General features: G+C 32.9%; 1 protein-coding gene across 1 annotated transcript in view; it reads right to left on the bottom strand.

Annotated features, from left to right (window-relative positions):
• Window positions 1-281: 281 nt before the first annotated feature.
• The window catches only part of LOC149484264 (uncharacterized), a 252,038-nt gene continuing 240,173 nt past the window's right edge, over window positions 282-12,146 (bottom strand). Inside the window, exon 8 of the mRNA XM_089701833.1 lies at window positions 282-306. Coding sequence (XP_089557959.1) covers window positions 297-306 — 10 coding nt within the window. The 3' untranslated portion in view covers window positions 282-296. The remainder of the gene's footprint in view (window positions 307-12,146) is intronic.

A 12,146-nucleotide genomic window follows, 5' to 3' on the forward strand; every position in this document is an offset into this window, starting at 1 on the left:
AAGAAAAAAAGTATTGTATTATTTAAATTATAAATAAATAAATAAATATTATAGGACATTATTACACAAATCGACCTAGTCCCACAGTAAGCTCAATTAAGGCTTGTGTTGTGGGTACTAGGCGACGATAAATATAATATTTAATAAATACATATATAGATAACACGCAGACCCAAGAACAAATAATTGAGTTAATCACACAAATATTTGCCCTGACCGGGGATCGAACCCGGGACCGTCGGCTCAGTAGGCAGTTACTTTACCACTGCGCCAACCGCGTCGTCGTCAATTATGTGCTAATTGAAACTGAAATCTAATTACATATTAAATTTCAATTAGATCCAATCAGCCGTTATAGGAAAAAATCTAAATAAATTTTTATTGGGAACATTTATTTTATTTGTTAGTTAAGTACGATTTATTTCAAAAACTATAATCCAATAAAAAAAAAGATATTAATTCCTTACAGATGAAGAAACACTACATTTTTTATCCCAGGTGAAGTAGTAATAATTTAAAAAAAAATCTTTTCAATTTTTCCACATCTGCGGTATTATTCTATGACCACGATCCCATTAACTATTCAATACGCGCCACATCGCTCGTGTACACCTCGTATATAGATCATTATATTGTCCAGTGTTTAGAGTGCGCCCTGCCGTCAGCGGCGATATGTGATCCGCATCGAAACGAGATTGCTTTGGAGAATCAGAATTAGGCTGCTATGTGGAGCATTTGGTCGGGGGTTTTATTGTGTGAGGGTTTTGTTATGAAATGAGGTAATTGAAGGGGTTATTCTGAAAATTTTATAGGGTGTATAGGATTGTTACCTACAAACTATGAAAATGATAGATTACCTTTGCTTTGAATATATTATGGTTTATTTTGCATGATTATATATAAATAATATTTGAAGTTGAAACAATAGTAGAAATCGTTGTCTCATAATCTCGTACTAACAATAAATATATTATGCAAATGTGGAATAAAATCACAATCATGTGATTTTATTCTACATATTCCATATTTTATACTACTTACATTGATTAAATTGGCAATTAAAATGGTGGAAAACTCAGTATAAGACTTATTTTTTTAAATCACATTTCAATTTAGGAATTGTTTTCTTTTACTGTGCCTTCCTTCGCATAAAAACCAGCTGAAAACTAAAATCGACTACCCGAGCTTATCTAAAGCTGTTTCAGAAACGGACTGGAGCTATATATATACATACACAGATATAAATCAAGCATTAAGTAACTTCACGAATAAACTTAGTAACATTATTCAAAATTTCACAACAAAGGAAACTATACGCAACTCAAAAAACATTAAAAAGCCTTGGATATCTAAAGGATTAATAAAATGTATACGCAAGAGAGATGAACTACACATTGAAGCAAGAAAGAAAGAGAATAAAAACGACTTAAACATACAGAATCAATATAAAAAGTATAGAAACTATTGTAACAATCTTATAAAAAACCTGAAAAACGAATATGAAGGAAACCAGCTACGTGACGCAAACGGTGACAGCAAAAAGACCTGGAAGGCAGTAAAGAGCATATGTAACATTAAAAACAAGACCTCTAATAGCACAGCACTGTTAGCTACATCTACCGACCCCGACGCAAATTTAAATAACATTAACAGCTTCTTTGCTGGTGTGGGAGAGCATCTTGCTGAAAAAACACCACGTCTGTTAAATAAATCCGAAGTCGAGCTGGCTGACATGCTTGATCCGCAGAATGATAATAATTTGTCGGGTAAATCCTTTTTTGCAACGGCAACCGATGAGACTGAAGTGAAAAAGCTAATAAGCAATCTTAAGGAATGTTCAGCACCAGGGTGGGACGGAATCACCAACAAAATACTTAAGCTAACTAAAGATCATGTAGCTTCACCCATTGCTTTTTTGTGTAACCTTAGCATCTCAACCGGAATAGTCCCACTTTCAATGAAAACGGCCGATGTATGCCCAATTTTCAAGTCAGGCGAGAACACGATTCCCTCAAATTACCGTCCAATATCACTTCTCACTTCGGTTTCCAAAATTCTAGAAAAAATTATGAATACCAGGCTTCTAAAATATCTCGAAAAGAATCGATTAATATCAGACAACCAGTATGGTTTCCGTAGCCAAAGATCAACAGAAAATGCAGTAACAAATCTTATCGATTTTGTCACCTAAATTGGACGATGGTCTTGTCTAAATTGGACGATGGATATAAATGTATTGGAGTGTTCCTAGATTTAGCGAAAGCTTTTGATACAGTGTCTAGACGCATTCTTTTAAAAAAGCTGGAATCCTTCGGCATCAGGGGCACTCCTTTAGCGTGGTTTCAATCCTATCTCACTGAACGTAGGCAAAGAACTTGTATAGGTCAAAAGCACAGTAGATATGACACAATCAACTTTGGCGTACCACAAGGCAGTGTGCTAGCACCGACCCTCTTCATTCTCTACATAAATAGTCTCTGTTCCTTACAGCTACCCAAATCAAAAATCTTCACTTATGCCGATGACACTGCCATCGTCTTCTACGACAAAACCTGGGAAAAAGCGTACGAGGTTGCAAATACTGGTATAAAGCAAGTCTCTAATTGGCTGAATCTCAATCTCCTAACGCTTAACGCAGAAAAAACAAAGGTCATCAATTTCAGCGTTAACAAAAGAAACTCATGCAAACAGCGTCTCGCCATTAAATTTCACTATGGCAACTGCTCACAAAATAACATAATATGCGACTGTCCCGCATTCGAAGAAGTTCAAAATATTCGTTATCTTGGAGTCTATGTAGATAACCATCTCAACTGGAAAAAACAAATTGATTATGTCTCAGGTCGCCTACGTAAGCTAGGTAATATATATATTTAAAAGAATGGGCCAAGTCGCTTCGGACAAACTGCTTAAAATGATCTACTGCTCATTATGCGAATCCATAATCAATTACTGCATTGTAGTATGGGGTGCTGCACATAAAACACACTTAATGAGAGTAGAGCGTTCCCAACGAGCCATACTAAAGGTATCATATAGGAAACCCCGTCGCTACCCAACTGATATCCTCTACCAGGAGACCGGTTGTATGCGAGTGCGACAACTATACATTATGTCGGTCGCTCTTCGGTTTCACAAAACTGCACCATCAAATATGTATGTCCCTTCTCGTTCCCAAAGATGTAGAAAATGGAATAGACCTAAAACTAAACTAAATTTTGGCCAAAAATCATATCTATACATGGGTCCTTTTATTTACGAAAAACTAAATTTAGCAACTAACCTCCTACCCCTGACCAAGAGGCAATGCAAAAAACATATAAAAAATTTCCTTTGTGGTTTGGACTACGAACACACCGAAAACTTCCTCAGACCATTAAAATAATTCTACAAACTCACTCAAGACATCCATCCTATCTCATTCACTCTCAGAAATTTATTCAAATAGCATATTGCATGTATTTTCGTAGTTAAGAATTTACCTATGTATAAACTGTGTAAATAGACGTAAGCTGGAAGAGACTATTCTCCACAACACAGGGAATCCTAGTGTGGAGATTAGTGCATTGTATTATCTACAAAATGTTTATGCAACAATAAAGATTTTTGTATTTTGTATTTTTTTTTCCATAAATAAATAGGGGGACGAAACTTATTACCTACGATTTTTCCATGGTTGAAACCGCGGGGCACTACTATACTATTTACCCTAATGTATATTGATATAGGATCTATTAGCAGTGGTCGCGGGTTCGATGATGTCACCACTCCCATCACAGACGTGATACATATTAATTTGAAGGCAGAGGCACTTTGAATGACAATTAGAACTATACTAGACGGATTGTAACGGGTTTTAAACGTGTTTTATTTCGTGTACGATGAAGTAACATGCTAAATTTAAATATAAATGTATGATTAAGGTATAGCTTTAAAATTGTTGAGCATGTGTCTTGAAACATGTGTTTGCATGTCATGCTAGTAAGAAAAAATATGTATATAAGATTTTACAAAATGAAGAACATATTTCAGCCAGAAAGACAGGAGCTAATACAAAAAAAATATAAGTATGTAGTAACTTTTTTTTAATTTAACTATCTCATCGTTTACGAAGTACTTAAAACATAAAACTGAAGAATCAATATACCTAGAGGTACATAATATTATGTAATCTGACTATTAATGTATCTTTTATTGATATATCATCAACATGACTGATAAATTAATGACTGTCTCAACATGCATAACATAATAATTGAAAACCGCAAAAAAGCTTATTCTTAACTGATTTTAATTTGAATAAATCCAATAAGAAATAAAAGCATTATTACGACAGCATTGGCAACGCAGTTTGCATACAACAATAATCGAATCCATGTCATCAATCAAAACAACAGGATACAACCAACAACAAACGTTAAAAGTTGGAGAATTTAAAAAAAATCTAAAAGCGATTACAGATTCGATGTGCGCACGCGCAGAGCGGAAACCGCACGTAGAGGAAACGTTAGAACGCGATCCGATTTCGAATTTCGAATGTACGGGATGTTCGAATGGCGTCTATTTTTTTTTTCAATGTCTCTGTTAATAGTTTTTGAGAGCGGCATTTTATTGGCCATTTCCTTTCTCGCCTATTGAGGTGTCAACTTGTGTAATCATTTGTTTTCTGCACCTTTTTGTGAGGTGGAAAATAAAAATGATAGTTTTATCACATGGAGTGTTTTAATTTCTGTTTTAAAATGTTTAGCACATATCGTTAAAGGAAGACAGGAATAAATAATGTTTAAGCATGTCTTTTATTATTTGTTAAATAATCATCTATTTTAGGCTTCAGCATGTGAACTGTAATGCCAAATGTAATATTATTAATTTATTTGTGTTAATTAATCACAATTTACATTAAATATTTATAGTAAAATATTTTTTACCCTCTATCTAGCGCGTTTATCTTATTACAACAAAAAAAAATACATTAAACTTAACTCAAGTCCCAAACTTAACCTCAATCATTAATAAGTACCTACATAAAAACTGTTAAAAATCATATTAAGCTCAACAACATTGTTAGAGTCGCTAAAAGTCAATCTAATTCCTAAAGAACTAACCTCGAATTTGTAACAAAATATAATGGTTGACCTTTTATTTTTTGCAGTCAAAAAACGTTAAAAATTAGTTGATTGCATTATGTGTTGTTCAACCTTGTTTATCAACATAATATCATGTACACGATATATAGTATTATTTTATAATCCATTTAACATTGGTCTAAAATCCTTATATCAAAGTTTGAAATTATTTAATACATTGCTTGGACATTATTATATCTAGTCTTATCTATATTAATATATATACAAAGTCTCGTGAGGCATCACTCATTCATTTGTTTAATGGTAAACAAGGCATCAGCCGTTTCACACATTTCTAATTATTCTCTGGAAAAGACAGTTTATTTTATACCTCTTCTCGCCCCGGCTTCGCCCGTGGTACATGGTTACGTATTCTCTCCATTTCTTACCTTCCTCGTCTTAGATTGCTAATACATACTCTAAGTTCCTCGTGCTTTGGAATAATTGTAAAGCATTAACAAAATCGGTTTATCCGTTCTCGAGTTTTGTGCTTAGCAACACTACATTTTTATCATATTTATTATATAGATTACGAATTGTGCCCTGCGGTTTTAACCGCAGTGCTCAACTCCTGTTAGTCTTAGCGTGATGATATATAGACTATAGCCTTCCTCGATAAATGGGCTACCTAACACAGACAGAATTTTTCAAATCGGACAGTACTTCCTGAGATTAGCGCGTTCAAACAAACAAACTCTTCAGCTTTATTATATTAGTATAGATTACACATTCCTTCAAATATTTGACCTTCAATTGTACCAGAAACTAACCAAATCATACCCAGTAGATGACTTAACATGATCAGTAAACCCAATTACTAAAGCGGTTATATTTCAATTTTCTAAGAAGCCAAATCAGGACATAATTATAGTGATTCGAAGCAATCGGATCAGAATAAAAATTGCTAAAATCCAAAAATGTTGCACCCAATTATTAAGTCGATAAAAAATGCAATTTTCAACCAGTAGCTAAATGTGAACACTAATGAACTCAAATTGGTTTGAGTTCGGAGGGTTTGAGTTTAATTTGATTATTTTTTGTGAATTTACTCTGTTTGTTCGATAGATTGAAGTTCACGTCCTCGGTCGGGTCAAATATTGTGATGTACTTAGTGATGGGACGATTGTAGAGTTATAGTAATTATATGATACATACTAGCTGCGCTCCGCGGTTTCACCCGCGTGGCTCCGCTTCTGTTGGTCTTAGCGTGATGAAAATATATTATAGCCTTATAGCCTTCCTCGATAAATGGGCTATCCAACACCGAAAGAATTTTTCAACAGTAGTTCTTGAGATTAGCGCGTTCAAACAAATAAAAAACTCTTCAGCTTTAGTTTGTTTGTTTGAACGCGCTAATCTCGAGAACTACTGATCTGATTCGAAAAATTATTAAGTGTTAGATAGCCCATTTATCGAGGAAGTATGATCACGCTATGATCAACAGGAGCGGAGCAACGCGAGGTAAACCGCGCGGCACAGCTAGTAAAATATATTATTAGCACCGTTTATCCGTTCATCACATAAAAAAATACCACAAACTAATCCTTTTATCGTTTGTTTATTTTTATTACACTAAATGCAGATAATTGTTAGCTAGTGTAACAATATAATTACCAAAAGGTCTGATTGCTAAATGAAGGACACCAGAAAGGACATTTTGTACAAGTCTTTAGCAAAATGTATTTTAGTTTTTGTGCATCCAATTTGCAACTGACCTACCTAAACTTGAGAGAGGATAACTGATTTTTTTTGTTGCGGGAGCAAAAAATATATTGCATTTTGTACAGACAGCATCAGCGAGGTATCAAGGTTAGATTTTTGAAAATTTGTGTTATCAAAAATGTTATTTTTTTTTAATAACAGTTGGAATGCTTTCTGTTGTCAGGGTATTTGATTTTGAATAAAAGTGTACAGTTTAAAATTGAAACCACATACAATTTATTTTATTTTTCTTTATGTAAGTAGTAAAATTAGATAATACAGTTTGTTTGAAAACAGCATCAAGAAGTGGTATTTTTCTCTTTTTCAGGCTTTCAAAGCAAAACTACTAATTTTAGAAAAAGGCGATCCCCACACAACACATAAAGAAATTCCTTTTGGAAAAAAATATATTATTTAAAAATTTGAGTTGTTTGAACTTGTGTAGCTCACTGTACCTTTTTTAGCCCACAATTAGACCATCAAGACGCAGATTACGAACGTTTTCGCGCCAATTTTCATGACGTTAGATTAATAAGAATTTTTTACGTCTGGAACCTTCCACATTTTATACGTACGCCAATCTTTGGTTTTATAGGTCACGGGTGTAAATTTATTACGGGCTATTAACACTAAATAGTTGTAATAGCATTTTATAATAATTGGAGTACCAAGAAATTTGTTTAATATGTTCCAGAAAATATATCGTAAAGTTATCCTTAAAGTTGATCGGTGATTGTTTTTATTGATTTGGAATAATAAACCTTACTAATAATTTGTTGGCCTGTTTCTTTCACTCTATGACACTCACTATTTTGTATCAGTTTTATAATATATATTTTGTAGCTGTGACAAATAAAATTTGTAAAATGTTTAAACGATACTTTTTTCATTTTTAATATTATTGAAATAGTTTGTTACATCTATTGAACTGATTATTTATCACGTATAACATGAAAAGAAGCAAATTAAAATGTGAAATGGTGTATTTTCCTTCGTTTGCTTTCATCGAAAAAGCTCCGAAACTACTAGTCCGATTTAATAAATTCTTACACTAATAAATATAAAGCTAGGTTCTTCTTGACTGACATAGGCTATACTTTTCTATACCAGGGCATAGTAAAATATTTTCGCATATTAAATGGTTGGTGATTGCGATCATAATATTAATTTACCAGTTAGTTCAATTCAGGGCGTAAACTGTCTTCAAATAAGAAGTCATAATAAGGCCCCAGGACATGCCGGGCGGTAAAACTAGTGTATACTGCGCTATAAAAACGATATGAAACCTTTATCAAAGACAGCAACGACGGACATTATCAAAACCAAACAAAGAGATCATAATTTGATCGTAAAATGCCTTCATTGAATTCCTGTCTATACAATATTCAAAATAACTTCACACGGGAAATCAAAAGTGTTAACTATATTAATGGTATATAGCCTCTTAGCGTAGCAATGACCAGCTTCCTTGACCCCTGTGTTTGTGGGCCCTTGTATTGGTTTGTGGGAGGTGTAGAGCTTTCGATGGATGGTAAGAGGTCATGTTATAGTGGTGTTCTATGTATGTGGGTTTAGGAAATTCGTAATAATGGTACGATATCCGTCACCGTGAGAAGGTGAAATGTTAATCTTCTATTTTTGGATTTTATTTTTGTTAATTATCTTTCTTACAGTGGTTGACGAGTGAGCGTAGAACTGAGTCTTGGGTTCGATTCCCGGTGTAGACGAAGAAAAAAATTGTCACATAGGCTGATAACCTACTTGTCCCTAAAGAAAATCGATCAGAGAAACAGATGTATGCATATTCATCTTCTCCTTACATACATCAGTATAAGATACTTACATGAATTAATGCTATTGTCTTTTTGGGTCTATGTCGTTTGAGCATGAGCTTTAATATTAATATTGATAAAATAATTCAAAAAAATAATAAACACGATCGTAGATAGGTATATTAAGTATATTCTATTGGATAGAAAGCAGAAATTATTTTGTTGAATTTTAGCATAGAATTAGTTCCAACCATAGATACACGACTTAGAAATTACTTAACCAAAATTAATAAATCTTAAAGTGTACTTCACTAAGTACAAAAACCACAACCACTTACCATGTTAATAAGAAGACAGTGCAATAAATATATAAAATAGATTATATTTTAACTTCCGTACTTCGACTGAACCGCAATGAGTTTAGTGTTAGGTATAGTTCGATTAGGCAATATTGATCATTTTTTGTGATAATTTTTAATTATTTACAACCTTTTCAATAATCTATGGTATTAAATTAATTGATAATTGAGTTGTTGCATTAAAAATAACGTGTATGATATTACTTCATATTGCTCTCGATAAGAAGAACGGAATGAACTCCTATCCACGAAGGAAAAACGGGAATTTCAACCTGCGGTAATAGTTAAATTACTAATGCTTGTATTCTAATATCTCTATTTTTCTACATCATATAAAAATATCTACCTAAATAATTAACGAATAATAGAGTAATTACTCTTACACCCTTTTTTCCTTCTATGCAAAAGTCAGTTTAGTGTCGTAGTTTTTTGATATTACTTCGTAGTTACAACATCACACATTCCTTGTTTTTTTTTATTGTTAACAAGTATCAAACAAGTCAATCCAAATAGAAATTCATTTGTATGTAATATCGTAGTCTGCCACAAAACAGACTAGTTGTAAGTGCGGTGACAGGACAGGGGCTGTAATTATCATCAATACATATAATAAAATTCTAGAAAAGTGGTGTCTGTACAATGAAAATATGTAAAAAAAAATTAGCAGGGGTTATTACTAAATCGATCCCAAACCCAAAACTGTCGTTAAAATTTTTTTTGTCTGTTTGTCTGTTTGTCCGTTTGTCCGTTTGTCTGTTTGTCTGTATGTTTGAACACGCTAATCTCAGAAACGGCTTATCCGATTTAAATGCGGTTTTCACTAATATATTGTGGTAATCTTCATTTAACATTTAGTGTTTAATTCATGTCAATCGGTTTATAAATAAAAAAGTTATGACCATTTAAGTATTCACGGCGAACATTTGCTAAGGCATTCTATGGTACACTATTATACAGTGTACGATAAAACGTAAGTTATCTGTTATACGCTACAGTTATTTCTATAAAATGTCCAGGTGATCATATCGAAAGTCCCCAAGGGTGGGGTGGGGGTGGGGGGGTAAGCTGAGGTAGTAGGGGGGGAGGGGTCAAATTAAAATTATGCTTATTTTTAGGTAAATTTTATACATAAAATGTCCTTTAAATTATGTCGTATTACATATATTTTTAAGCCCCGACGCAAAAAGATGAGTGATAAGTGTTTGACCGCTATGTGTGTCTGTGTGTGTGTATCTGTTTATTCCACCGTAGCTAGCTAACAGGTAATCCGAATTAGATGCGGTTTTTTGTTAGGCAGCATATTTTCCGACGCTGGTTCTTAGATAAAGTGTATCAAAATCGGTTCATCCATTTGTTATACCTACCTATAGGGGTAAAAGTGGGAATGAAAAAAATTAAAGTTGTCGAATCTAAGTGATATATATTAAATGAAAGTGAACGTTTTATCAAAATCGGTTCATCCATGTATTTGATATAGGTATAAAAGCGGTAATAAAAAAATGAATTTTGTCAATTATACTCAAGTGACATATGAAATGAAAGGGCATGACGTGTAAAGTTTAATTAGACGTATTTAATCAAAATCGGTTCATCCATTTACTTATTACTATACCTATATATAGATAAAAGGGGGAATGAAAAAAACGAATGTTGTCAAATATACCTAAGAGACATATATCAAATGAAAGTGCATAACGGGTAAAGTACAGTTAGTTATATTTTTATCCAATTCGGTTTATCCATTTGTTACGACTACAGAGGTAAAAGTGGGAATGAACAATAATCGAATGTGGTCCAATAATATACTCAAGCGGCATATCAAAATATGAAAGGGCAACGTGTGAATTACAATTAGTTAGTAATGTTTTATAGAAATCGGTTCATCCGTTTATTACATATAGGGCACTTTAGGGTAGGACTGTTGATAAAATATCTATATATCGAAATATCGATATTTATTACTAATATTTTTTGGACGATATATCGATAGTTCGGTATTGAAATATCGATATCGATGGTCGATATTTTTTTTAATAATTTTTTTCCGTAATTTATTTAATCTAAAAAATCATCGTAAACTTAATGTCGTCGCTTGACAATTTTTTATCATCTGAACGAGTTGCTTCTTCAATCAATCTTTCAGTGCCTAACAATCTTAGTAGCCAAACAGCTGAACATATTTAAAACAAAGAGTATTTTTAAAAACTCTTACAGAAAAATATTGGTATTGGTATACATAATTGTCTTATTTAAATTTAAAAAGTAATTACCAAGAACTATAACCTAATATTTATGTACATTCATAATTTAATTTGTTTAATAAATCTAATAGACTATAAATTGTGTACTTAATCATTTTTGAGCTGACTTACGATTTTTTTTAAATAAAGCCGATATTTCGAAATATCGATATTTTTTTCGATATATCGAACTACGATACTGATATATTTGAAAATATCGATACATCGAAAATCCGATATTTTAAAAAATATCAACAGTCCTACTTTAGAGGTGACAGTTGTTGGATAAATAAACCAAATGGAGCATCAAACGACAGGATATGACGTGTACATATAGATACAATTAGATATGGTTTACATCAAAATCGGTTCTGCCATTTACTAGGGGTGGAAAGGGAAGTCTGTGAAAGAAGAGGGGACATGGGAGCGAGAGGATAGCCACACCCTGGAAATTTTGAACTCTACTCATAGCCACATGGGCCTGGCCCTTGGCAATTTTTTTTCCTAAATATACCTTCTTCCTACTTCTTTTGCCACTGTGGTCCATTGCAATTTGTGCACGGTTACGGCCCAACTTAAAAGATTTCAAGGAGCAAAAAGCTTATAGATATCAATATGATGTAGGAATGTAATATGGAGGTAGAATTGATAGCTCGGTCTCGCTCACTTGAAAATATTACATGAAAATAAGAAAATTAAATTATAAAAGACAATTTAATAATAAAAACCCAACGCAATGAAGAAAAAATTTTAGGAATAAATAATTTTACAAACTTTCCGACGATCTTTAAAATTAAGTACCATTATAAAAGAAAAAATATGATATATATGTATTATGATAATGATGGCATGGCAGCCCCGACGACTTTGTTTTTTATTTTTATAAATATTTAAAACTAGCTTTCCGCCTGCGGCCGTTTCCGGGATAAAACCTAGCCTATTTTGCTC

Source organism: Colias philodice, chromosome 12 (assembly GCF_061535455.1).
Source record: "Colias philodice isolate Cphi_HAF_F1 chromosome 12, ilColPhil1 Martin Lab GWU primary, whole genome shotgun sequence".
NCBI classification, from domain to species: Eukaryota; Metazoa; Arthropoda; class Insecta; order Lepidoptera; family Pieridae; genus Colias; species Colias philodice.